Here is a 27,273-nt window from a genome sequence, read left to right as displayed (position 1 = left end):
ACCTGGGGCTGTGCCCTCAGAGAGACATGGGGCGAGCCCCCTCACTCTCTCATTCCCCCCCCCCCACACACACACACACTGCTGGTGGTCCCTCTGAGGGCCACGGTTTCCCTGTTTGTAAAAGGAGAAACTCTTTTTAATAGATGCAACTAGAAACTCTCTAAGGCCATGTCTTTTGACCAGGACTGGACCCAGCAGCAGGAAAGAGAGAGGCCCTCTGTGCTCCATGCAAACTGGCAACCAGGCCCTCCCTCTGAGCTGGGTCCCCTGCCCTCTCCCCTCCTGCACCTCCCCTTGTTCTCCCTCCCTCTCTCCAGGGAGTGCAGAGTCCTGGTGGGGAGGGGAGTTTGGAGGCAAGAATAACGTGGTCTCAGAACAAGCTCTCTGAGCAGAGTCTAAAGCACATGTGTCAAACACAAGGCCCGCAGGCCAAATCCAGCCCGCCAGGCCTTGCAATGTGGCCTGCACCGCGCTGTCATCACTGCACTCCGCTGTCAGTTTATGACATTGTCAGTTTATGACTGTTCAGTAAACCATTCGGCCCGCGATTTAGGCTGGATTTTAGATTTTGGCCCCTTCTCTGATTGAGTTCGACACCCCTAGTCTAAAGGAACAAGCATCATCCCGGTAGGGGGATGGGGAAACGCCTCAATGCGAGAGTGGAGGAATGGTCCGGCACCTTAGCGGGGGGCACGGGGGTCAGATTTGGAAGAACTTTCCTCACTCGGGCAATGAGGGCTGTTCAGCAGCCAGGAACCGCCAGAGGGGTGAGAGGGAAAGACAGCTGTCCCCAGAAGCAGTCATTACTCATCGTATGGCCATAGGTCTGTGGGAAGGTGTGGATGGTGGGTGATAGATCCTCCCTTCCTCCAGTTGATGGACAGACATAAACCCCACCTGTGGCCAGACATACCTGGGCATTGAACCACCAATCAGCACCTGCCAAATACCCTAAGCTCCCGATTCCTAAGTCCCTAATCACCAATCAGCATGTGCTGAGTGCCCTAAGCCCCGTCCCCTATCCTTAATGCTTGTACCCCGGCCCTCGCTCTCTTCCGCCCCTCTCTCTGTGGAAGCAGCCAGCATGGGTACTCTTAACTCCAATAAAGGCTGTGTCCTGCCATCCTGGTCTCCGGTCTACCTTCTCTATTTCATCTATCAGTGGGACTCCTCCCTTAGCTTACCTCAAGGTCTTTACCAAAATGGCAGGTTTAAAGCCACTGTCCCTCCCTTCACCCACCACACACACACACACACACACACACACACACACACACACCTGCTCGCGGGGAAGAACAGAGCCCAGCTTGGGCCGAAGCATCAGACCTAGTGCGATGGTTTCAGCTACTGAAAAGCACTTCCATCCCCAGGCAGCGGGGGCCTGGGCCCAGCACAGCAGCCCACCTTCTCTGCAGCTGGGAGAGGAACACGGGGTGTCCCTGGCCACAGGTGTCCATCCAGGAGGGCCTGCCCACGTGTGCAAATACACGAGGCGGCTTCCGAGTCTCTGGCAACTTGACAAAAGAGCATTTGGAAGTGTCTTCCGAGATGGGTACATGCCATGGCCCCATCCGCACCCCACACACATACAGACACGCACACGCATGTGCGTGCACATGGGCAGGCTCCCTGGCCACGCACCCCAGCCCACCCAGCACACACAGGCAGGAAACGTGCATGGAATTTGCCTGAGGTGCCCCGAGGAGAAATTCTGGGGACAGCCTGCGGACCCTCTGCTCCATCTCTGCCCCCCCCCCCATACTGTCCCCTCCCAGTTCCCTCCCACCCTACGCGCTGCCCTCCCTGCCTTCTCTTCGAAATTCCCAGGCTCCTGTGGGTTGAGGCTGGCACTCAGCGGGTTGGCATGTGTTAGGCATGGCAGTGGTGCCTACAGGTGGGGGGCTACCCTACAGGCCGGCGCCTGTGGACACCCCCACTCCCCATCTCCACCCCACACAGGGACCCCTGCATCCATCTCCCCCTGCGGGGTGCCTGGAGCCTAGGAGGCAGCCGCACCCTCCCAGCTCCTCTGCATCTCAGTCCTCCTCGGTCCCAGAGAACCGCTCCCCACACAACTCCCCAGCCCGGAAACAATCACCCTTTGAGAAGGGCTGCCAAGCTGGGCCCCAGGAGCAGCCAGGATGGAGGCGGGGTGGGATGGGGGTGCAGGCAGCGGCGTTAACTCTCGAGAGCCAAGGCCGGGAGGCAGCTCGCCCCCCACCCCTCCCCAGCCGGCAGCCCCCGCGGCTCCTGAGCCCCGAGCTGGAGCCGCCCCCCTGGGCAGGGTATCCTTTGGGGTAGGAGGGGGGGGGTGATACCAATCCCGGGGGGAGGGTCCTCGCGGCCACCTCCTCCTCCTTGCGCCCCCCCTGCCCGAGCTGGCGAGGTTGGTACCGACCATCAGTGGGTCCCGCCGGCTGCAGCCTGCGCTGCTGCGGGAGGGGAGGGAGGGATGGGGGGAAACGGGGGGCGGGGCGCGCGGGAGGCGCTGTCAGAGCCACGGCACCGGCGCAGCCGCGCACGGAGGGCACTCGGAGCCCGGAGCCGGCCGGGTTGGCTGGGCAGCCGCCGCGCATCCCGGCTCCCCGCTCCCCGCTCCCCGCTCCCCTCCCCGCTCCCCTCCCGCCCCCGCCCCGCGGCCCCCAATCGCTTGCGGCTCCATCCACCGCCTCGCTGAGCCCCGGAGGAGCGGGGCCGGGCGGGCTCGGACCCCGCGGCTATGAGGCGGCCCCCGGGGGCTGCAGCCCGAGGTCCCCGGGGGAGGGCGGGGCGCGCGGCCCGGAGGAGCGGCAGCCGCAGCCTGGGGGCGCCGCGGGGGCCCGGGTTCAGGGGCCGCCGCCGCCTCCGCCCGGAATGAATCGGGAATGAATGGCGCTGGGGACACAACGATTCGATTCGGACCCGGACTCGCCGCCGCCGCCTCAGGTCAGTGACCCTCCGCGGGCCTCGCACAGAGCCCCCCTTTATGCCTCCCCATTGGTACCCACGCCATGTCCTCGCGGGCGCGCGCGCGCCTGCGTGTGTGTGTGTGTGTGTGTGTGTGTGTGTGTGTGTACACGCCGTGGGGACAGCTGGAACGGGGGTTGGGGGGGGGCTGAGAGGCCAGGGCTGGAGCCGCTGCATGCCTCCCAGGAGCCCCCAAACAAACCTGGGGGAGTCACGCTGCCCGCCCTGCTCGGCCCGGCATCTAGGGAAGAGCTGGCTCTCAGGACCTTCTAACAACTGGCCCAAGCTCGTAGCTCCCGGTCCCTGCCCACCTCAGCAGGTGGTTCCTGGTGGCCCAGATGAGCCTGGGCCACCCCCACTCCCCACCCCCTGGCTGCACCTGCTCCTGGGTCATCATCCCCAAGGGCTCTGAGGCTCAGGGGGCCCGAGCTCTGCAGCTCTGCCCGGATGGGAGAGGGCTGAGGGCTGGCGAGGGTGGCAAAGGCTCCTTGGGCCGTTTACCCTAGCAAGCGGGCCGGAGGCAGGACCAAGTTCACCGTCTCTGTCCCTGGGCTCAGGCCCGAGGTCCTGATTCCCCCGAAGTCAGAGCACGCAACTTCCGAAGGGAAGCCGAGAGGCATGGCAGCCAAGGAGAAGGAAGCAACGGGATCTCATAGGGACAGGGACCGGGACAGGGGTGACAGCCCGGTACCAAGCAGCTGAGGTCAAGAACCACACACACACATACACACACACACACACATACGTGTGCATGCTCGCAGGCCTTGACTGGCACCCCCCACCCCTTTCATGCCTGTCCAGGCCTAGCCTCAGCCGCCCACTGTGCGATGGGTTCTTAGAGCAGCTGGGGCTGGGGGCCCTGGCACCTCTAATGCCCAGGAGTTGACGGTGGCCTTTGCTGACCGGTGCCAGCCCCGTGCTGGTGGGAGCAGCTCTGTCTGCATGAGTGCCCGTCTGCTGGGGTACCCGCTGGGACCCTCCGTGGCACACACTGTTTAAAAGGATTGGTTGGGAGGGGATGTCCGAGGGCATGTAGCTCTGTGAAGTGACTGTGTGTGTGTGTGTGTGTGTGCGCGCGCGCGTGCGCGTGTTTGTGTATGTGTCTGTATATGTGTGTAAATGGGAGGCATGCAGCCTCCTAAGTCCGTGGGCTTGAGGGGCCCGTGGCCTCACAGGACAGCTGTTGTACAGTTTTTCTGAGATTTGCCTGCGGGGCCTCCCGCCTCCCTGCATCTGCCTGAAGCCACCACAGAGATGGAGACAGGTCCCCCCAGAACCTGCTCGGTGGTGAGCCTGAGCCTTCCTGGGCTCACCTCACGTCCCCCACTTCTTCATGTGAAGTCCCTTCCCCATGAGACCTCCAGAGAGTCCGCCTGCTCTGCCCTGTCCGTGCCAGGCACTCCCTGCGGCCTGGAGCTGCATGCCATTTTCCTCTACCCATGGTGGAGGGAGCAAGCGGCCTCCAGGGCTGAGGGAACAGGGGAGGGGTCGTGCATGGTGCCTCATTCAGCCCGGAGCCTAGTGGCCTGCTGGCTCCGTTCTGTACGGACCGAGGGAGGCCTGGGACTCACTCCACGTTCAGGCATGTTGGACTCATGGGTACCGGTCAGGTCTGTTCATATAGGTTTCTGGGTGAGCCGGCATGGGATGGCCTGATGCAGGGAAAACCACCACAAGGGTCAGCTGCAGTGACGAGCCTGGAGCCTGGACCAGCGGCCAGGGCTCCGGGGAAAGTTGCCTGGGAGGAGGGAGGGTTTTGAGGGTGGAAGGACCAGGTGGCTGCACTCTCCTGGAGCTCGGGGTGAGCAGGCAGGCTGGGGCTTTGCAGGTGGGAGCAATGCAGAAGGCTCAGCCCACGGGGAGGGAGGGGGATGGATCTGGGACAGGGGAGACGGCTGGTTTAGTCTGGCTGGAAAAGAAGGATGAGCTGGCACAGAAATGCCCAAGGGCTCCCCTCTGCCGAGAAGTGGGGGAGACGAGAGGCATGGCTGAGGGAGAGGAAGAGTCTGCGAGTCCGAGGCAGGCAGAGGAGCCCGCGTGAGAGGACAGACAGAAGTCATGGAAGTGTGCTCATGGAGCAAGCAACGCCAGGGAGCGAGGCCCGGGGCTGCATCTGGGTACCAGCCCACGTGCCCTCCTTCCCCAGGTCCCCAGTATCAGTGGCCCGGGCAGGGAGACCTCTGGGTGGAGCAGAGGCTCCTAAGGAAAGCTCTCTCTGTGGCTCGGGTGTGTGTGTGTGTGTGTGTGTGTGTGTGTGTGTGTGCTGTGAGACCGGGAGACCTTCTCTCCCAGGCTCCTGCTCACTGCTAAGGGCTCCCAACTCCTGGCCCTGCCCCCCCAACTCCTCCTGGTCCTGGGACACAGCAGGATGAGGAAGCCATAGCAACTGGGGAAAAGGAAAAAGAAAACTTTCCCTCATGCAGGCCCCCCCCCCCCCCCAAGACCTCCAGGGAGGAAGAGCTTCAGGGACTCTGCTAAAGAGCACAGGGTGCAGGGGGGTAGTGCTCTGCAGTGCACAGGCTCCGGGTCAGGCCAGGGCCCTGCCTCAGCTCCATCCAGAGTGGGTGAGCAGATTGAGTGAGAAACCGAGCCTCGGAGTCCTGGTTCCCAAAGGCCTGGACATTGGGGAACCCTCCTCTCCAGGCTGTGGTAGGTAGTGAGCTGGAGGAATGATAACTTCATGTATTTTTTTTAATAGTCTCTCCGCGGTCCCTCTGAGCTCGGGACGGCTCTAGAATTTGGAGTAGCAATCCCCTCACCAACCCTGGAGGCCATCCCATCGGCCTCAGTTCAGGCTCTCCCATCCCTCCCGCCACCCCGCCCACCTGACCTGCTGGCCACACCCCCAGACCCTGGGCCTTCCCAAGGCCCCCCGGGGCGTGCCTGTGTCACCAGGACCCTCTCCGTGTCCCCTCGCCCAAGGACAGCAGCAACCGTGGGCACGTGTCTAGCTAGCGATGAATGCAATGATCCCAATTGATTGGCCAACGCGCGTATGAAAACTTCGTGCCACTTGCCAGGAGCCCGGGTCGGGGCCCCTCGTTATTCTGTCGAAGGCCGTCGGGGCGGATGGAGATCACACACATTCCGCTCCCTCCCACAGACACGGGCTGAGCACTTCCTGGGTCGCGGGCAGCGCTGAGAACATAGCGTCAAAGGATCCAAAGTCAAGGTTTCCTCTTTAGCTCGGGAAGGGCTGTGTGGGTTGCTTTTTTTTTTTTTTTTTTTTTTTGCAGCTCCAGCAAATTTACTTTTCTAATGAGGTTTCGCTCCAGCCAGTATTAAAATGAGGCTGCGCTCCCTGAACACACCAGCTGACAGCAGGGCCCACCGCCTCCCAGCCAAGTGCCTGACCCTGACAGGGACTCAGGCTCGGCCAGATAAGCCCAAAAGTGGGGGGTCCCAGCCGGCAGGAGGTGGGCTGCATTTGGGTCTATACCTAGCTCACAGGGCTGTGGGTCCCCAGGGCTCAGGATCAGACCAGGAGTGGGGGTTCTCTCTCCTTGTAGGGGGGAAACCTGAACCCCTACTGCTGCTCCAGGAAGGAGAGAGGGAGAGAGATTGAGGCCAGAGAGCAGAGACAGAAGGCATGGCCTTGGTTAGTAGCGGGGACCAGACCTGAGGTTGGGGTGGGTGCTGAGACCCTCGCCGATGGCGCCTTCCCTCACCGCCTTCTTTCCCTTCCCTTCTTAATGAGGCCGCTCGGCAGTCCGGCCTCTGAGCCACGAGTCTCTTTAGTCCCAAAATTCCGGGCTCCTCATTAGACCGTTCATTATGCAGAACCTCAGAGCCCAACACGAGAAGTGGGGTGAGCTGCGCTGCTGCCCGGAGGGGGGGCAATGGTCCCTCAGTCTCATCAACCACGTTTCCGGGGCTCCGCAGCCACACGTGGCTCGTGGCGACCCTCCCGGGCAGCACAGGTACAGAGCGTTCCCGGCGCCACTGGGCCAGCCTCTCCGTGGCTGAGCAGGTGGCTGCGAGTGTGGCTTCCGGAGCCCACCTGGTCTCGGACCCCAGCTCCGCCGCCTGCTGCCCTGTAGCAGGGGGTGGCATCGCTGAACCTCTCTCGCATTCCTCATCCCTAAAATGGGGACACTAATAGGATGTTTATGAGGAAGGGATGAGTCACGGCCATTCATCACGGCCATCGCTCAGAGCGGGCAATAAATAGCAAAATGCTTTGCTTAGCGATTTTTTTTTTAATTCACTTATTTAACAGTTTCCTTCATAAACACCCTATGGGCCAGCCTAGGCCAGGCACGGCAGCAGAGGCTGGGGCTGCTGACAGGAACCAATCGCAATTAAGATCTGTGATCTCGCTCACCTCCCTGACCCTGCCTCCGTGTCCCCATCTGTGATGGGAATTTGGCACCCCTGTGCCGCTCCCAACCCACCCCTCCGGGGACACGGAATGCGACGAGGGACGGGTCACACTCTCTTTGCCATGGATTCAGTGGCAATTCTGTCTCATTGGAACTGCTCACACCAGAACCCACCTCCCAAGTCCCCATACATTCGAATGTACCACCAGCACCTCATTGAAGGGAACGGAACAGATCTTGGGGAGCTCTTGCCTGAGCTCACCCCATCCCTGGCTCTGAGGGAGGGCACGCCGGGAGCCACCGCCCTGAGCTCAGCAGAGGGAAGCCGCAGGGAGAGAGAAGGCCCCTCGCTGGGCGGGCCTGCAGGACTTTGAGATCAGCTGGCTCCGTGGTCGGCAAACCACGGCTCACGAGCCACGTGCGGCTCTATGGGCCCCTTGAGTGCGGTGGCTCTTGCACACAATACCACTATAGCCTGGGCGAGTCTATGCTGAAGAAGTGGCGTTAGAAGACGTTTGCGTTTAAAAAATCTGGCTCTCCAAAGAAATGTCAGTCGTGGTGCTGTTGCTACTTGGCTCTGTTGGCTCATGAGTTTGCCGACCACTGAGCCGACGGGTCCGGGTTCCGGGCTCAGCTGCGTCAGCCACGCACTGCGTGACGGAATCTCTCAGAACCCCTGTTTCCCAGTCCAACATACGAGGAGCGTGAATCGCGTGAGCACTTCCCCACCCGAATCAGACCCCTTACCTGGGCGAGCTCTCCACAAAAGGCAGCAGGAGCTGCAGGCAGGAGCAGGAGGGGACCCACCGGCCACGATGCTGGAAGGCAGAGGGGAGAGAGGCAGGTCTGAGCGGGAGAATGTGCCCTGAGGAGTCACACACCAATGGGCGGGCCCGTCTGGCCTGCACGGCTTGTCCCAGAATGAGGGCCCTGTGACTCGAGGTTGCTTCTTCCTCCTCCTCCTCCTCCTTCTTTTAAATATATTTTATTGATTTTTTTTTTTTTTTTACAGAGAGGAAGAGAGAGGGATAGAGAGCGGGATAGAGAGCTACAATAGAAACATCGATGAGAGAGAATCATCGATCAGCTGCCTCTTGCACACCCCCTACTGGGGATGTGCCCGCAACCAAGGTACCTGCCCTTGACCGGAATTGAACCCGGGACCTTTCAGTCTGCAGGCCAACGCTCTATCCACTGAGCCAAACTGGTTTCGGCGTTTCCTTCTTCTTATAGGTGAGGAAACGGGTGCTTAGAGAGGTTCCGCTCCCGTCTCAGGCCACACAGCACGTCCGGGCCGTGTTCTAGAATGCGACCCCCACTCCCTGCTCCTCCCTCTCGCCGGCCGTCTGTGCCCTTGGCAGGACACACAGGGGCAGAGGGCAGCAGGGACAGCCCCCCAGGCCGGAGGGGAAGAGGCTGGCACTGAGACCCAGAGCACTGTCATCTCTCTTCCTCCGACCACTGACCCAGGGAAATCCACGTATAGGATCTCTGCTGGCCCCAAGGAAGGTGAGCCCCTTCAGGCCAGAGCCCCGCATTGAAAATGCACACAGAGCCTAATTCACTCGGCAACTGTTAGCTGTGGTGTCCGTGCCCACTCTGCCCGGGCCGCTTGGCAGCCTGCAGCCTGTGGCGGTCGGGGCCCTTGCTGGCTGGAGGCTTGGGCTTTGCAGCTGCCTGGCTCCCGCTGAGCCCTGAAGTCCTCTAGTCCCCATTCGTTGTCTGCAGGACCTCTCAAGGTGTCCTCGGGACCTCTCAAGGTGTCCTCAGCCCAGCGTCCCGATGCCCTGGAGGTCAGGGCCTGTCCCCGGGGGTTCGAGCTGTGGCCCTGAGAGGCACTGTGATGGAGACAGGCCTTCATGGGACATGGGGCATAGGTTTCGTTCCCCCAGCTCTGTGCCCCCCATGCTGTGGCTGACTGCCCCTGTCCCTCACGGCCCTGTCCCCCGGAGGCCCAGCCGGACGCCCGGGGCTGGCCATCCCGGGCTAGACCCGCGCTCAAGCCGCCCGCCTGCTTGTGTTGATGGACAGCCTCCGGGGGTGCGGTTTTCCTTCGCCGTCAGTCTCTGAGTTTAAGCTGAAGTATTGCTCGCCTAACTCATCACTTGTCGATAGGAACTTCTTCCCAGGCCCGTAAATCTCTCCCTCCGGGGCACACGTGTCATGGCTGTTCTCAGCCTCCATCCTCCCAGGTCTGGGACTGGGAGACGCTGCAACAGCCATGTGTGTGTGTGTGTGTGTGTGCGTGTGTCTCACAGGCCCAGTGTGTGTGTGTGTGTGTGTGTGTGTGTGTGTGTGTGTGTCAGGCCCAGAGTGTGTGTGTCTGTGTATGTCACCTGTGTGTCACAGGCCCTGTGTGTGTGTTTGTGTCACAGGCCTAGTATATATGTGTGTGTGTGTGTGTGTGTGTGTGTGTGTGTGTCCCAGGCCCCAGACTGGGAAATGCAGCAGTGGGCTGAGCATCTCTCTCTCTCTCTCTCTCTCTCTCTCTCTCTCTCTCTCTCTCTCTCTCTCAAACACACACACACACACACACACACACACACACACACACGTATGTTCCTCCAGCCACATCCCACTCATGCCTGGCAGCATGTCTGGCTCCTCTGGGCGGTGCTTCCTCAGGCACGCCCTGCCCGTTTCCTCGTGGGGACAATCCCAAATGGCAGCCCCACCCGGCACCACCCACAGGTGCCTCCCCAGCCCCCCTGCAGAGTAACCTCTGACCTGTCCCGTGTCCCGGCCCTGAGGGGCACGTCGTTGTTGGGGGGATCTAACCAGACCTTCTGAATGTCAGTTCTTTTTCGTTATGGTAAAACAAAATTACCATCTCCACCATCCTGAGGAATTCCATACAGTCACACCCACCCCTCCCCAGCACCTTGGAAACCAGGTTCTTGTTAAAAAACGCCCCTTCTGCTTCCCGGCTCCACGTCACCCCCATCGGCTCCGTCTCCCTGGGGCGACCACTTCAGGCGCCGTCCGTGCGTGTCCTCCCATGAGGCAGACGTCCGGACGTCCTGCGGGTCCAGGCCTGTGGCAGCCCGTGTTGGACTGTCTTCCCTTCTCACGCTGAGCGATGTGGGATTGGACACAGACGCCGCATTTCATTTATCCGCTTGGCGGCTTCTCTCATATGCCAGATCCAGAGTACAAAGTGCCCGATAACCGTGGTTCTGCCTGCTCGCCTGCCTGCATGGTCGGGGCCCAGCAGGTCCCCATGTGCTCAGAGCTCACACCGGTGCCAGGCATCGAGGGCAGCGAGAGGAAGGGGCCCTGTTGTATTTGAGGGGGTGCTGCCCAGCGTGGGCCTCTGCTTCTCCCCTCAGCGTTCAGTGCTGGCTGAGCATGCTCAGCGCCTGGACCCCGGGGACTGTGTGTGTGTGTGTGTGTGTGTGTGTGTGTGTGTGTGTGTGTATCAGTCAGTCCCCGGAGGAGGGCACCTGCCAGTCCTTAAAGGGCCAGCAGGAACTCCACTGGCGGAGGCTCCGTGAGGGCAGGGGCATCCCAGGTGCAGTGACCCCTGCCTGCTGTTCCACCTGCCTGACCCCTGAGGAAGGACTCTGTCCCCTCCTGTCAGAGCGCCCCTTGGGGTCCAGAGCCCTGGGTGACCGGGAAAACCCTGTGGATGTGGCGAGGCTGCCTTAGGATGCGCCTGTGCGTATCCAGGCTCCGTCTCGGCGCTCCACAGCCGCCCGGCTGTTGGCGAATAGAATGCACGGCCTATAAAACCGTGTCGGCATGATCTACCTTCTGGGGCAGTGGGCGGCAGACTCATCAGTCCACAGAGCCAGATATCAGCAGTACGACGATTGACATTTCTTTGGAGAGCCACATGTCTTAAACGTAAACTTCTTCTAACGCCACTTCTTCAAAAATAGACTCGCCCAGGCCGTGGTATTTTGTGGAAGAGCCACACTCCAGGGGCCAAAGAGCCGCGTGTGGCTCGCGAGCCGCAGTTTGCCGGCCATGGCTCTGGGGGATTGAGCTATTGGGGGAGGGGGGGAACCTCTATTCATCGCCTTCACACCCGCGTGTTCACAGGGGGGCACACATCGCCTACCCCGGGCTCCCAGGCCTTCTTAGGCCGCGCTCTCCCCGCCCCTCCCCCCTCAACACCCTTCCTTAACTAGTAGGTCTCATCCTGGCGTGGGCTCAGCTGATTCCACGTAACAGCGCTGACGGAGGAGCTGGGGAGAGGGCAGCAAATGATAGGCCCTAGGCTGTCGCCTAGCCCAGCAGTTCTCAACCTGTGGGTCTCGACCCCTTTAGGGGTGAAACAACCCTTTCACAGGGGTCCGCCTAAGACCGTCGGAAAACACAGATATTTACATAACGACTCATTAACAGTAGCAAAATGACAGTGATGAAGCAGCAATGAAAATAACGCTATGATTGGGAGTCACCACAACATGAGGAGCTGTATTAAAGGGTGGCGGCATTAGGAAGGTTGAGAACCACTGCCCTGGCCCCCTGCTGATGGGGGACTCTCAGCCCCAAGGCCAGGAGAGGGGAGTCTCCATGCTCTGACAGTTCTGGGGTGTCAGGAGAGATGACGCCCAACCTTCTGAACCTCCTCCCCCGCAATTCCTTCTCTGAGCATCCGTCTCTGGGCCGAGACACAGGACCAATGGGGCTGCAGGAGGTGTCCCAACACCAGGACAGGCCCAGCCTGTCTGCCTGCGGCAAACCCTTGCAGCCCCCAGCTGGTTTCCAGAGCTGTAAAAGGGGGGGACAGACAGTGCCCTCCCCCCCCGCCGGGGGGGCTGTGCTGGGGCCACGGTGGAACACCTTAGTGCAGTGGTCGGCAAACTCATTCGTCCTCAGAGCCAAATATCAACAGGACGACGGTTGACATTTCTTTGGAGAGCCACATTTTTTAAACTTCAACTTCTTCTAATGCCACTTCTTCAGAATAGACTCGCCCAGGCCGTGGTATTTTGTGGGAGAGCCGCTCTCAAGGGGCCAAAGAGCCGCATGTGGCTCGCGAGCCGAGGGTTGGCGACCACTGCCTTGGTGGAAGTGCCAGCCAGTGGGCAGCGGCTGGGCCTGGAGATCCGAGCCGGGCAGGGAGAGCGGGCCTGGCCTCCCCACATGCGGGAAACCTCCCTTCTCTGGTGCACTGGCCACTGGCACACACCCAGCCTAGCACAGGGCCACGTGCCCACGTACCTGCTTTCCGGGCATCCCGACCTTGGCATCGCCTCGCCCTTGCAGAGCGGCATCTGCCCCAGAGGCTGTGAGTGCAGGCCCTTCCACCAGGAAGGAGCCGGTGTGCCCTCTCCCTTCCCTGCTCCTCCCGGCGCCTGGACTGGGCTGGATTTGGAAGCCAGGTGGAGGCTGTTAGACCCGCTGTCCTATTTCCCACTAGCGAGCCTGTGCCGTGCTAATTGGGTGTGAGGCCTCATGCTGGATGTTTCCCGTAGATTCCCTCATCCGAGCCCCAAAATAGCCGGGAGGCGTCACAGATAAGGACACGGAGTCGTGTTGAGTTTTAAGGCGACCATAATTTTTAACAATTTTTCCCACGTCCCATGGCATTTTTAAAAAAGCCCCGGGACTTTTTTTAAAACGCCATGGGACGTGGGAAAAATTGTTAAAAATCTAGACTGTCGCAGAAACTGGTTTGGCTCAGTGGATACAGCGTCAGCCTGCGGACTGAAAGGTCCCGGGTTCGATTCCGGTCAAGGGCATGTATCTTGGTTGCGGGCACATCCCCAGTAGGAGGTGTGCAAGAGGCAGCTGATCGATGTCTCTCTCTCTCATCGATATTTCTATCTCCCTATTCCTCTCTCTGTGAAAAATCAATAAAAAATATATGTATTTTTTAAAAATCTGGACTGTCCCGCCAAAAGCAGGACAATCTAGTCACCTTAGTTTAAGGTCATCCTGGAGCTTGCCAGAGAGTGAACGAGGCCTAACAGCACCACACTGGATATGGGGAAACTGAGGCTGGATAGGGCCAACATGAGCCCTTGAGATAGGAAGGGGTCCCTTCTGAGTATCCCGCCTCTCTTTTTGGGGGTGAAATGGGATTTTGGGGTCTTTGGCTTCCGTCCTGCCTTCTGGCAGGCAGCCAAAAGCCCATCCCAGGGAGAGGGTACCAGGCCAGGTGGGTCCCTCCAGGCCCTCTCCACGTTGGTCACCACAGCAGCTTCTGTTCGTGGGCGCCAGTGCTGCGCCAGAGAGATCCTATTGGTTTCTTTCTCATCACTCCAAAAACCTAATGGGGGGGGGGGGGAAGCACCACCTTTATTCCCATTTCACAGATGGGCAAACCAAGGCTCAGCCGGGTTACCATGTCCAAGCCACGCAGCAGAGGAAGAGAGACTCTCGTGTGGTGTCCAGAGCTGTCTGCTCGCAGGGCCCGGAACCTCGCCACGGGCCACCCTTTCGGGCAGAGGAGAGCAGCAGGAGCCAGGAGGACGTAGTAGCAGGCTGTGGCTGTGGTTAGGTTCTGCCATCAACCTCAGAAGCGGAGCGGGGCCAGACAGGAGCTGAGAGTCAGGAGGTGGCCTGGCCTTCCTGTGCTGGTGGACAGACTCTACGGCAGTGGTTCTCAACCTTCCTGGTGACCCCCAACCATAAAATTATTTTCGTTGCTGCTTCATATCTGTAACTTTGCTACTGTTAATGAATCGTGATGTGAATATCTGTGTTTTCCGATGGTCTCGGGCTCTACAGCAGCACTTCCCACCTCTAAGGTAAGGTGACCAGATCGTCCTGCTTTTGGCGGGACAGTCCCGATTTTTAACGATTTGTCCCGCGTCCTGCTGCGTTTTTAAAAAGTCCTGATTTTTGTAAAGAATCGGGACTTATATATATATATATATATATATATATATATATATATATATATATATATTGTTGATTTTTTTACAGAGAGGAAGGAAGAGGGAGAGTTAGAAACATCGATGAGAGAGAAAGACTGATCAGCTGCAGCTCCTCCTGCACACCCCTCACTGGGGATGTGCCCGCAACCAAGGTACATGCCCTTGACCGGAATCGAACCCGGGACCCTTCAGTCCGCAGGCCAACGCTCTATCCACTGAGCCAAACCGGTTTTGGCTAGAATTGGGACTTTTTAAAAACGCTGCAGGACGCGGGACAAATTGTTAAAGATCGGGACTGTCCCGCCAAAAGCGGGACGATCTAGTCACCTTACTCTAAGGTGCCCCCACGGCCCCTGGCTCCAGCTGTCCCCACCTTCAGGGTGGACGGCACCTGGGCCCAGGCTCTAACCTCCCGCCCTCCCACAGTGACATTGCATGTGCAGGGCCCCACCTGTTAGCAGACGGGCCCCGCGCTCCCTCCGTGCTGCTTGATGAATTCAGTGGCCGCTCGAGAAACCCGTGTGGAAGGCTCGGCACACAGCCTGGGAGCCGAGGGCAGCCCACAGCCAGCGGGAGCGCGGCCTCGGGCCTGGGGCCGCCGGTAGTGAGCTCCGGCCGGCAGCCTGCACAAGCGTGGAAGCAGGGTCTCCCCGGCAGCCCAGCCAGCGGTTTGCAGCCTGTGTGACCCCGAGGCAGGCTGCGGACCTCGCCAGGGCCTGGCCTCCCCGCATCCCCCCGCTCCCCATCAGTGCTGCACCCTGAGAGCAGGTGGGAGTCCCCCCCTGGAGCCCTCTGCCTGGCACCAGCTGGCAGAGCACACAGGCCCAGTGGGTGGCCCGGAAGCCCACCTGCTGGTTCTGCAGGGGGGAGGAGGGCAGCATGAGGTGGGGTTGCACCAACTCAGAGTCCAGAGGCCGAGCCTGAGCGGCCCTGGGGGAGATGGCCTCCAGCCCTGCAGCTGGTCACGCAGCCCTGCTAAGCCTCGGTTTCCTCAAATGTGAAAGGGGACCCTCTGCTTGGAGACAATGAATCCTGTGGCCCAGCACAGGGATGTCACGGAGAAGGCTCGCCATTCCGACTAAGCATCCCGCGCACACCTCACTTCACTTCTTGGAGTGGAATGAGCGGCTGGATCCCTGTCCCCTGCCCTCCCTTCCCCTCCTGAGGATGGAGTGGGGGAGAAGGAAGCGAGCAGGAGGCTGGGGGGGAGGGGGGTGCGGAGAGAGGCCAAGCCCGTGCCCTGCAGGCCCAGCAGGAGCTCGTGGCTGGAACCAGGGCCAGGCTCGGGGGCAGAGACGGCGGCCGGGTCGCAGGAGGACAGGGCCGGGTTAATGAAGTATGGATTGACTGGCCCGGGAGCTGATTAGCTCTGGCACGGGGCTTTTCCTGGGCGGAGGCGGCAGGATCAATACTAATCCCTTGATCCAGGGAGGAGTCCCTGCAGGTCTCCGGGACAAACCCGGGCCTCCCTTCGCCCGGGGAACTGTCTGCAGCTGGAGCTGGGGTCTTGACTTTGTCCCGCATCTCTTTTTAAGACGTCCCCTCCTTCTGCCGCCTGTTGCCACCTCCCTGACCCCATGCCCAGAAGGCTGGTGCCTGGCTCAGCCCCTTCCCCATCCTCACCCCTCCTGGGCTGATCAGTGGAGCCACGGGCCTGGCTTGCACCTGCGTGAGGAGGCTTCAGCGTCTGTGCCCTCCACCCCCGGATGCAGGCTCTCAGAGGAGGGAGACCTGCGTTCCTCCTTCACACGCACAGCGGAAGCTCCCCTAACCAGGCTCCTCAGACCCCTTGACTTCTGCAGCTCACAAACCCGGTCCATTTCATCTGCCAAGGCCTCCAGCAGGTGTCCGGGCTCCTGTCATGCTGCCTCTCGCCTCTAGGGGCCGCCCCTGCTCACACCTGCTGAGTCACAGGCTGGCCTGGATGGAGTCCCAGGGTCCCTAAGGTTAATTCCCAGCCTGTTTTTAAAGGCCAGGCTTGGGGTCCTCACCGCGGAATAGTATGAAACCACGAAACACGGGCTGGAAAGAGAGACATACGCTGTATCTGTGAAAACGAAGTTGAGTGTTCTCAAAAGACTCCATAAAGCGAGTCTGGAAAAAGGATTCTCGTAAATAGGTGGGAAACGTCGTAAACATGCTCAAGGATAGCGCACGCATATGGCAGGCACACCAAGCGTCCTTCAGGTCCTGGGTCACTTCAATGAAATCAACATAGAGCGCCGAAGCCGGTTTGGCTCAGTAGTAGAGCGTTGGTCTGCGGACTGAAAGGTCCCAGGTTCGATTCCGGTCAAGGGCATCATGTACCTTGGTTGCGGGCACATCCCCGGTAGGGGGTGTGCAAGAGGCAGCTGGTCGATGATTCTCTCTCATCAACGTTTTCAGCTCTCTCTCTCTCTCTCTCCTTTTCTCTCTGTTAAAAATCAATAAAATATTAAAAAAAAAAAAAGAAAGAAATCAACAAAGAGGTCGTAGGGTGCACTGGGGGGGGGGGGCGGGGGAACGCCCAGAACTCCCCTCCTCCCAGATCCAACACCCTCCGGAGTGCTGAGAGCCGCCAGCAAGGAGTGGGGAGGATTCCAGAGAAAATGACCTCGTGTTGTGCAGGAAACTCCGGCCTCTCTGAAGGCTGCGTAAGCTGAAGCAAGCATCACACGAGCGCGTCGTTTGGAGGGACTCTTCGCTGTACAGCGGACTCCTTCCACCACCTCACCACTGCTCCCAGCGTGCTTGGTAGCACGGCTCTATCATGGCAGAGACACGTGTCTGGATGGTTTCGGAGCCTGCTTGTAGCTGATCTTCTCTCTCTCTCTCTCTCTCTCTCTCTCTCTCTCTCTCTCTCTCTCTCTCACGCATGCTCCTGAATACATGTGCAAAAGGCCCAGGTCTATGTGGGTGCAGCTTGCAGGGCTGAGCTTGCGGCCACAGGCGAGCTGCTGCCCTTCCTCCAGGCCCGGGGAGAAGGAGGCTGTGGGGACCTCGGCATCCTCACAGCCTCATCTCAGAGCTGAGGTCTGGGTAGGTGCAGCCTCCCCCCTCCCCCAGGCCCTCCCACAGTCCCCCTACCCCTCCCCTATCTCCAGCTCCCCTCAGGTCACACCTCCATGAGCCCCCACAGCCCTGGGCTCCCCCAGGACCTACCCCCCACACCACCACCACCACCACCAGGCTCTGGCCCCAGGCCCCATCTCCCACACTCACCCCCGCTGGCCAGCTGGCTTTCTCTGAGACCAACCGACCAGGGCTCTGGCTGTTCTGCTGAATAACCACCTGGTAATTAGCTCCGCGATTCTGCTACGATGCTTATAATCGCCTCCATTAAAGTTATGGGATTTTTCAGGCCGTAATGGCTTCCAGGGTAATTAATGCACAACTGGGTTTATTGCTAAGTTTATTTTTAGAGTTTTTCTCCCTCGCCCCCCCCCCTCTTTCCTTTCATAGATGTCTTGACCAGAAAGACAAAATGGGACAGAACTGTCTCTCCACAGCCCCTGCATCTTTGCCTTCCCCTGACCCCCCTCCAGCTTCTGGAAGGTGCTGGGACAGCAGCTGGGCCGGCTCTCCTAGGGGAGGGGAGTTGCTCTGTGCCAGGACTCACCCCATCTATGCCTGAACAGGTTTGGGGGCTCTGGGGCCTCGAAGCTGCCTCCCCATGCCCCTGGTTGCAGGAGACCAAAGGGCCTGGGTTTACGTCTGGCTGCACCCCGTCCTGGCTGTGGCCTTGGGCAAGCCACGTGAAATAGCGGTAAGGACAGCGTGTGGCATCCGGGGTTGTTGTAATACACTGAACACGAACCGCTGAGTGTCACCTTTGGACACCCCATCAGTGGTTCTCAACCTGACTAATGCCTCGACCCTTTCCTACAGCTCCTCATGTTGTGGTGACCCCCAACCATAACATTATTTTTGTTGCTACTTCAAAACTGTCATGTTGCTACTGTTATGAATCGTAATGTAAATACAGTGTATCTGTGTTTTCCGGTAGTCTTGGGCTCTACAGCAGCAGTTCTCAACCTGTGGGCCGCGAGGAACTGCATTAAAGGATCAGGGCATTAGAAAGGTTGAGAACCACTGCCCTAGATGCTATCTCACAACTATTGTTGCTTGCAACAGCCCAGTAGAGCAGACTAGCGGGAGGTTGAGGGAGTGCCAGAGGCAGAGGCATGGGATAAAGAAGCTGCCCAAACCGGTTTGGCTCAGTGGATAGAGCATATCTGCAGACTGAAGGGTCCCAGGTTCAATTCCGGTCAGGGGCATGTACCTTGGTTTCGGCCACATCTCCTGTCAGGGGTGTGCAGGAGGCAGCTGGTCCGTGTTTCTCTCTCATTGATGTTTCTAGCTCTCTATCTCTCTCCCTTCCTCTCTGTAAAAAATCAATTAAATATATTAAAAAAATAAAGAGGCTGCCCAGAGGACGCGTGAGGGCGGCCACGTGAGCGCCACAGTAGCTGGGCATGCACGCCGAATGGCACACAGCTCCCTGTGCCTGGCCTTCTCCACCCAGCACCTGGGACCCTCCCCGAGATACAGGGCATTTGACAAAGCTCCACTGGGGACAGGGAGGACCCAGAGGCAACCTCCCAGCCAGGCCTTTTAGAAGCCCCCTCGCCGTCCACCAAACGGCCCGAGCTCAGCCAGCCGCACGGAGACCTCCATCGGCCCATGTGCAGCCCCGTCAGCGGTCTTGGAGTTGGGGACCGGGGCTAGGGGTGTGGTGTAAGGTCACCCCCTTTCATTACACCCCAGGGCTGCCCCCCTTTATCCAGCCTCTCAAGAAACCACCCGGAGCCCAAACAGGTGGCCAGCACCATCGTAGACTCAGTATGTACATGCCAGCGCCATCCTCAGGGCTGCAGGGGCGCCGACTTGCTTTGCTCTCAGAACCACGTTGTAAAAGTATGTACCGACAGTACCCACCCATTTCACAGATGAGAAAACTGTGGCACGGACCGTTGCCGTACCTTGGCAAAGGAACCACAGCTTGTCGGTGGCAGGGTTCAGTGTTTAAAAACCAATGCAGGGGTGTCTGACGTCTGTGCCCTCACCCTCTGCCTCCCCGCCAAGCACCTGGGAGAAGGCAGTCCAGGCTCCACGTGACAAGCCAGGGCCCGGCCTGGCCCTCCCGGAGGCCGCCCCCCCCCCCCCCCCCCCCGCCCAGGTCTCTGGCCATCCTCTTCTGCTCTCTCTTGCAGGGATGCGCCTGACAGGGTTCCTGACTGCGCCCTGAGCCGCCGCCACCCCTTCTGACACTCCAGCCGCGCTGGACTCCGCAAACCTGCTTCCGCAATGGGTGGGTTGTGAGCGCTGGTAAGACCCGCTAGCCAGCACCGGCTTCTCTGCTGTCCCCGTCCCTGGCCTGTCCGGCCCATTCCTGTTCTCTTCTCCCCTGTGCTCACCCCTGGCCCCGCCGTCCTCCTCTCCGGACCTTGTTGCCGCCGCGCAGGTAATGAGGAGCTGTGGGCCCAGCCAGCCTTGGAGATGCCGAAGAGAAGGGACATACTTGCCATCATCCTCATCGTGCTGCCCTGGACGCTGCTGGTCACCGTGTGGCACCAGAGCACCATTGCCCCCCTGCTCACCGCACACAAGGGTGAGCCCCCAGCCCGGCCAGGCCGGCTGCACCCACATAGCCACAGGGAGCCCAGGTTCCCTCTGCTGGGTGGGGAGTCAGGACTAGGAAAGTGGGGGAGACCCAGGCAGTGCCAGGCAGGGCTCTGATGGCATTCCTGGGAGCAGAGGGTAGGTTTGACCAGGCAGAGGGGCGCCTCCCGCCCATGCCCGAGGCCAGGGCCTGCTCTGTCCCCCACACTGCCTATCTCTCTCCCCCACCCACCTCCCATCCCCGCAGATGATCGCAGTGACCCCCGGCGCCCCGCCCCGCCCGGTGCGGACCCCAGAGAATACTGCATGTCCGACCGCGACATCGTGGAGGTGGTGCGCACCGAGTACGTGTACACGCGGCCGCCGCCCTGGTCCGACACGCTGCCCACCATCCACGTGGTGACGCCCACCTACAGCCGCCCGGTGCAGAAGGCCGAGCTCACACGCCTGGCCAACACGCTGCTGCACGTGCCCAACCTGCACTGGCTGCTGGTGGAGGACGCGCCGCGCCGCACGCCGCTGGCCACGCGCCTGCTGCGCGACTCCGGCCTCAACTACACGCACCTGCACGTGGAGACGCCCCGCAACTACAAGCTGCGCGGCGACGCCCGCGACCCGCGCATCCCGCGCGGCACCATGCAGCGCAACCTGGCCCTGCGCTGGCTGCGGGAGACCTTCCCGCGCAACGCCAGCCAGCCCGGCGTGGTGTACTTCGCGGACGACGACAACACCTACAGCCTGGAGCTCTTCGAGGAGGTGCGGGTCACCCCACGGGGCGCGGGGCGGAGCTTAAGGGCTCGGGGGCGGGGCTGAAGGGTGTGGGGCGGGGCTTAAGGGCTTGAGGGCGGGGCTGGAAGGCGCAGGGCGGGGCTTGAGGGATTGAGGGCGGGGCTGGAAGGCGCGGGGCGGGGCTGAAGGACGCGGGGGCGAGGCTGGAGGACGCGGGGGCGGGGCGGGAAATGAGGATGCTCCCCAGGAGACCCTTTGGGTAGGGATGCACAGAGAGGTCACAGGCGGGGCCAGGCTGGAGGCGGTGCAGCCTGCAGGGGCCAGATAAGGGACTGATAGCTGGCAGTGGCCTCAGGGGTCCTATGGTTAAAAGGGGTGGCCGTGGCCTCGGGGGTCCCCTGGTTAGAGGGGGCAGATGCTTGGAGCGGCAGGACCACAGCCCTGCCTCAGCGGCTGGCCTGCATGAGGTGGGGGCCAGTGTCATGTCCTGGTGAGTCACAGTAGTTTGGGGGAGGCGAGAGGAGGGTCCCACTCTAAATTGGAAAGAGAATTTTTTTTTTTTTACAAGAAAGTGGCAGCAGGTGCGTGGAGAGGCGGGGGGTCGGCTGGTGAGAGAGGCCAGGTTCCTCCGCAGGTGCCCGCCCCAGGGGCACTTCTGGGGCCCGTCCGGGCTCAGGCTTCTGATGGCCCGTGAGCCCAGCGTGCATGGCGGAGGTCGCCTCCCTGGGGACGGGCTTGGCTCCCGGGCCTGACTCCGCGTCCCCTGCAGATGCGCAGCACCAGGAGGGTGTCCGTGTGGCCCGTGGCCTTCGTCGGGGGCCTCCGGTACGAGGCCCCGCGGGTGAACGCGGCCGGGAAGGTGGTGGGCTGGAAGACGGTGTTCGACCCCCACCGGCCCTTTGCCATCGACATGGCCGGGTTCGCCGTCAACCTGCGGCTCATCCTGCAGCGGAGCCAGGCCTACTTCAAACTGCGCGGCGTGAAGGGGGGCTACCAGGAGAGCAGCCTGCTCCGCGAACTCGTCACCCTCAGCGACCTGGAGCCCAAGGCCGCCAACTGCACCAAGGTGAGGCCTGGGGGAGCGGATGGCCAGGGTGCGGGCGTCCCCACGCCCGGCCAAACCCTCCCTGCGGGTCAGGGGTGGGAATAAAGGCCTGGAAACAGCCTTGCAAAGAAGAGCCAGCCTAGAGCTGTGCCTTCTGAAAAGAAGGCCCGGAAGGAAGGTTGTCACGCATGCAGCAGCCACACTGAAGTCAGGCAGGGAAATTGGGGGGAGGAGGGAACCAGTGAGGCAGAGCCAAGGACACAGTCCCCTCCCGCACCTCAAAAGAGCTGAGCTTCACTGCCTCCCTGCAATTACATGTTCATGTGTGCACACACATGGACAAATGCATGTGTGTAGGCGCATGCATACACACACACACACACACACACACACACACACACACTTCCTAGTTTGAGCTTCTCCAGCACGGGCCTGGGCTGCCACCTGGCTGAGCTGAAGGCTCCAGAACCACCTCCTGCCTCTCTCCACCACGAACCCAGCCATTAAGGAATGCAGGGAGCCGAAACCGGTTTGGCTCAGTGGATAGAGCATCGGCCTGCGGACTGAAAGGTCCCGGGTTAGATTCCGGTCAAGGGCATGTACCTTGGTTGCGGGCACATCCCCTGTAGGGGGTGTGCAAGAGGCAACTGGTCGATGTTTCTCTCTCATCGACGTTTCTAGCTCTCTATCTCTCTCCCTTCCTCTCTGTAAAAGATCAATAAAATATATTAAAAAAAAAAATGCAGGGAGCCCTGGGCTGTGTGGCTCAGTGGGTTGACGGTCACCCCGTGCTCTGAAAGGTCACCGGTTTGATTCCTGGTCCGGGCGCATGCCCAGGTTGCAGCTCAGTCCCTGGTCAGGGTGCATGCCGATCGGTGTTTCTCTCTAAAATCAATAAAGACGTTATATTTAAAAAAAAAAAAAAAAGGTAATGCAGGAGAGAATGAGAAGCAAGAGGAAGAGAGGAATCCTCAGATTCATCGCGTCTCCTTTTCTGGAGTTGTGCACTTTCTGTCCCCCGCTGCTATTTTGAATGCACCCTGTGTGTACTCACAGCAAGAGTGGGGGTGTCGGCAGAAAGGAAGAACGTTGGGGAACATCCTGATGGGACAAGGGCAGGACAGGAGGGCGGGGGCGATACTTGAGGGTCCGGGCGGGAGCAGGAGGGAGAGGCCAGGGGCCTGTCCCACGGCGTCTCCCGTCTCTGCACCCGCAGATCCTGGTCTGGCACACACGGACCGAGAAGCCCGTGCTGGTGAACGAGGGCAAAAAGGGCTTCACGGACCCCGTGGTGGAGATCTGAGCCCCGGGACACAGGTACGGCGGGCCGAGGGCCGCGGGGCACGGGGCGGGCCCACACCCAGTGCGGACGCAGGATCAGTCTGCCGAGACTCTTCCTCTTGGTCTGCCATCGTGGGAGGACAGGGAAATGCCAGCGTGAGGAGGAGAGGCATAGCTGACGTCCCCTTGCCCTCTCCTTCCCTCTTCCTCCCCCTCCCTCTCCTCCTCCCCCTCGCCCTGTCTGGAAATCAGCGGGAGCCAGCCTCTCCCCCACAGCTGGGCCCCCTTGCCATCCTTGGGGGGCCTCTCCATCCAGATGTGGCATGGTCACCACTGTCATTCTGGCCATGACACCTGTCCCATCGCAGGCAATGCCGTGGGCCGTGGTTCCTTCTCCGCTCACACCGCTGTGATGCGGGACCCTCCCTCACAGCCTCTCCCTCGCCACGCATGCCCGTGTGTCTCCCCGTCGTGACCGTGTGGGGTGCCGTGGTGAAACGGGGGGCCCAGGGCCCGGTTCGGCTCCGGGCCTGCCACTTGCACCGTGTGACGTCTTTCGCTCCGGGCTTCAGTTTCTCCATCTGTAAAGTGGGTGGTTGAGGGGACGCCAAGAACAGTATCTGGCACATGCTGCGACCTCTATAGGTATTGCTATTGCTCTTTTCGATCTCTAACACCCTCTGTGGAAGGGGGCCACTGGGTCTGCCTACGTTTTAGAGGCAAAGGGATGATGTAGAGCAGTGTTTCCCAAACTTTTGACGTATGTGCACCCCTTCTATCATTTCCGTGACGCTGAGTGCCCCTCGTACTCACGGGAACGTAGAATTAGGCGCCGCTAAGCACAGTGCAGTGCATATCCCCACCAAACTCCGGTGCAACGGGTACCCCCACCGAACTCTTCCCGTACCCCTGGGGGGACGCGTACCACACTTTGGGAAACACTGGTGTAGAGGAAAAGCTCCAGGCGGCGAATCGGGCCGGGGGATTGGCCGCGCTGGGAACTCCCGGAGGTGGGAGCTGACAGCGGGCACAGCTGGACGCCAGCCTGGAGTTCAGGGTCAGCGTCTGGGTCCCCTGTGCATGTCCCCCGTGCCTCAGGGACCCCAGGGTGTCCGTCTGTTTTGTCCCCGAACTTAAATCATCACCTGGGCCAGAGCCCAGCTCCCCTGCCTCCGGCCGTCACACGCCTCACAGCCAGGATGTCCTGAGGAGGATCTGGCCGAGGGGCCAGACGCCTCCTCCGAGAGGCCTGCTGGGGGCTGAGGTAGAAAAGTTTAAAACGCTGCGGGATGCGGGACAGATTGTTAAAAATTGGGACTGTCCCGCCAAAAGCTGGGCGTCTGGTCACCTTAGGCCAGTGTTTCCCAAACTTCTCTCACGATGAGGATCACCCGGTGGCGTTGTTAAACTACAGATTCCTGAATCCCAACTAAGAAGTGCTAAACTAGAATGTTTTGGGAACATATAGGTAAAAGTGTATACTTCACTTAGTGCTCTGCCTTAGATTAGTGTTACACATTCTATTTTTATTTTCCCTTTAGCATTATTTTACTCCGTCTTAGAGCACTAAGTGAAGTATACAATTTTACCTATATGTTCCCAAAACATTCTAGTTTAGCACTTCTTAGTTGGGATTCAGGAATCTGTAGTTTAACAGCTCCACCGGGTGATCCTCATCATGAGAGAAGTTTGGGAAACTCTGCCTTAGGCTAAGAGCTGAGCAGCTCGGCCACACGGGCTGCTCGGACACCCGCCTGACTCACTGCCCCTCCCCTCTTTGCAGGAGCCTCTTCTCACACCCGGATCCTGGCCTCCCGTCCTCTCCCCGCGGCCGGCAGTCCTCCACGGCAAACTCTAACGGGATGGCCAGCAGCCTCCTTTCTCTCCGGGGCTGCTTCCGCGAGCCCAGCCCGAGGCCGGGACGAAGGACGGAGAGCCTAAAGCACAGAAATCCCAGACGTGTCGTTCTCTTCCACCCGGCGTGGCCAGGGCCCGGCGGCCGGCCCGGCTCCGGCCCCGGCCCTCCTCCCCAAGGCTCCCGCACCACAGGCCTGCAGGGCGGACACGTGGGCTCATCCATGTGGGCATCGGGAAAGACTCGGCGGTCGGTCACGCGGAGGTGGCCCTCCTGGCTCCCAGCTCCTGGGTCCAGAGGATTCGGAACACCAGACGGCAGGCCCTGCCCGGGCCCCAGGAGCGCCCGCCCCTCCTCAGAGAGCTGCTCCCAAGTCCACATGCCTCCGTGGCTTTCCTCTAGTCCCCGTCTCCAGATCATACGTCTGTCTTTGATGCCGGCAGCGGGCAGCCCTACGGGAGGGAGGAGCAGGCCTGCCCCCCGGCGCCCCCTGTGCTCCGGGCTGTGGTGGGAGAGAAGCCCCTTCCTCCGGCCCAGGCCCCTCAGCCCTGCCTGGGCCACGACCACGTGGGCCCCTTCCCCGCGCTGCCACCCCCACGCCCCCTGGGCACCAGGGCCCCTTGCCTGGGCCAGGACGGGGAGGGCAGGAGCCCTCTTCCTGAAGCCCTTGAGAGCCACAGACCTCAGTGAGCCAGGGACAGGGAAGGTGGGGGCAGTCCCAAGCCTCCTTCTTGCCTCTGGTTTGAGGGAGAGGGGGGCGGGGGGGCAGGAGGACTGCGTAGCAGAGATATTTATGGGCAAGGGACCGAGATCATTTGGACACCGAGGGGAAAGGATACCCGAGCACACACAACGTTGGAAATAATTCTATTTTAAACACAACACGGGAAAGGAACATCTCCCTTCTCTCCAGGTGGGGAGTCTGCAGAGCGAGCCTGGCTAGAACAGTGCATGCGCCGGCGGCTCCCACCGCCAGGGGGCGTGTGTCCGGCTCTCCCGCCGCAGCCGGACAGGCAGGCCCCTGGCATTCTGGCTGGGGGACAGCGCCCTCTGGTGGCGATCTCACTCCTCATGCTCCTGACCCTCAGAAGCACAATTTTCCTCTCTCTCCTGGAGGAAAAGGAAAAGACGTGAGCCTACGGAAGGGGTGTTTATTTTTTAACCGCTAACACTTCGTTTAAACTCACAGGACCAGTCTGAGGACCACAAGAGAACCCACTTCTAGAGGAAGGGGGGAAAGTATGAGAAGGGTGGGGGGGGATTGGACCTAGTCTGACAACCTAAACATTCAAAAAAAAAAAAAAATAGCATTGGTTGCCTGTCTGGAAACGGATGGAATTCCCTACAGTAGTCATGAGCCCATCCAATGGGACCTTATCCCCTGAGCCACCTTGTAGGGCATCCCCCCAACTTCTTACGTATTCGATGGTGGCTTTGGAAATCGACCTCTCGCCATCACGTGGCGTGGTGTGGCGTGGTGTGGCGTGGCCTGGCGTGGGAGAGGAGGGACGAGGTGGGCGCAGGCGACCATCCCATGCGTGAGCCCAGGCCCAGGCGTTCCACTGCCTCCCAGCCCTGTGCTCAGGTGACCTGGGCTGGTCTCCGGCCACCTTCTCAGCCAAAATCCAACCAACCAACCAAAACACCAAAAACAAACAAACAAAAAACAAAACCCAGAAACAGCCCAGGGCTTGCCTTCAGGAAATTGGTACTGAACAAAATGAGGCGTTTTCTCCTGCTCCCTCTCCTTCACTATTTTTTGGGAGGTGGGAGCTGTCCTCTTGTAGCTGCATGTGGGTTTATCGGTCACTGTCCTCCTGGGGGCCTGCAGCTTCCTTCCTTGCCGGGGGACGCGTTTGTGATCGACCAGAATGTGGTCCGGGATTATACCGTTTGTTTTCCAAACTTCCCACCGCAGAGGCGTGAAGCCGGGGGGCGGGGGTGGGAGGGTTGGGGTGGGACTGGGGGTCCCCCACGGAGACGGGGGGTGGAGCCAGGGCAGCCGCACCTTCGGGTCTGAGTTCATTAACTGTATTTCCTTTGTTTTTAAAATTAAAAGTCGGATACGGTTTTTAACATCCCTATCCCTCCTCGGCCCGGCTTTGTTGTATTCCCCTGGACGGCTCCAGCCACCGTCCGCCGAACGTGCACCTGTCGGGTGCCTACCATGAGCCGCGTTATTCCGGGAGCCAGCACCAGCCTTCACGGAGCTCCCCTTCTCGTGAGGGGGCATGGATGGACAGCGAACAGACCCACAGCATTTCAGATGCCATCTGGTCTGAGGACCAGCATGGGGCTGGGTGGGGGAGTGGGTGGGGTCGCAGAGGGTCGCTGTGGGAAGACCTGAGCCCCACACCGGGTGGTCAGAGAGGCCCCCCGCCCGGGGAAGGTGACATCTGAGCAGAAGAGCAGCAGGCAGACGTGCCCATGTCGGGCCAGAGCTTTCCAGAAAAGAGAACTCTGCCCCCAGCAGGAGAGAGCTTGGCTGTTTAAAAGCCAGCAACAAAGCCAACGCGACTGAGACTGACTGGGGAAGGTGGGAGGGGTCAGTGGTGGTTGACGAGATGGGCAGGACGTGGTGGCTGGTCCTGGGGACCAGGGTGACGTTTTTTGGCTTCTACTGTGAGTGGAGAGGGAAGCCGAGGGAGGGTTTGGAGCAGA

General features: G+C 60.3%; 1 protein-coding gene across 2 annotated transcripts; it reads left to right on the top strand.

Annotated features, from left to right (window-relative positions):
- Positions 1 to 2,462: 2,462 nt before the first annotated feature.
- Positions 2,463 to 26,011, top strand: B3GAT1 (beta-1,3-glucuronyltransferase 1). Of its 2 annotated transcripts, none has more exons than XM_084868355.1 (7): positions 2,463 to 2,925; positions 19,294 to 19,408; positions 19,545 to 19,691; positions 19,950 to 20,458; positions 21,201 to 21,497; positions 22,693 to 22,793; positions 24,541 to 26,011. In XM_084868355.1, exons 3-6 carry the CDS (start codon positions 19,580 to 19,582, stop codon positions 22,777 to 22,779), a joined length of 1,005 nt encoding a protein of 334 aa, XP_084724481.1. In that variant the 5' UTR covers positions 2,463 to 2,925; positions 19,294 to 19,408; positions 19,545 to 19,579; the 3' UTR covers positions 22,780 to 22,793; positions 24,541 to 26,011. The 2 variants fall into 2 exon arrangements, with proteins under 2 accessions (XP_084724481.1, XP_084724480.1); XM_084868354.1 differs by having other exon boundaries at positions 2,464 to 2,925; positions 19,294 to 19,391.
- The last annotated feature ends 1,262 nt before the right edge of the window (positions 26,012 to 27,273 follow it).

Source organism: Pipistrellus hanaki (assembly GCF_964339955.1).
Source record: "Pipistrellus hanaki genome assembly, chromosome: 19".
NCBI classification, from domain to species: domain Eukaryota; kingdom Metazoa; phylum Chordata; class Mammalia; order Chiroptera; family Vespertilionidae; genus Pipistrellus; species Pipistrellus hanaki.
The sequence above is the reverse complement of the archived record's forward strand: the minus strand, read 5'-3'. Positions and strand labels throughout refer to the sequence as shown.

Excerpts from the sequence above, each read along its gene's own strand:
- B3GAT1 (XM_084868354.1), top strand. Across the intron at positions 19,692-19,949 it reads CCTGCTCACCGCACACAAGG|ATGATCGCAGTGACCCCCGG; the intron begins GTGAGCCCCCAG and ends CCATCCCCGCAG. Across the intron at positions 20,459-21,200 it reads GCCTGGAGCTCTTCGAGGAG|ATGCGCAGCACCAGGAGGGT; the intron begins GTGCGGGTCACC and ends CGTCCCCTGCAG.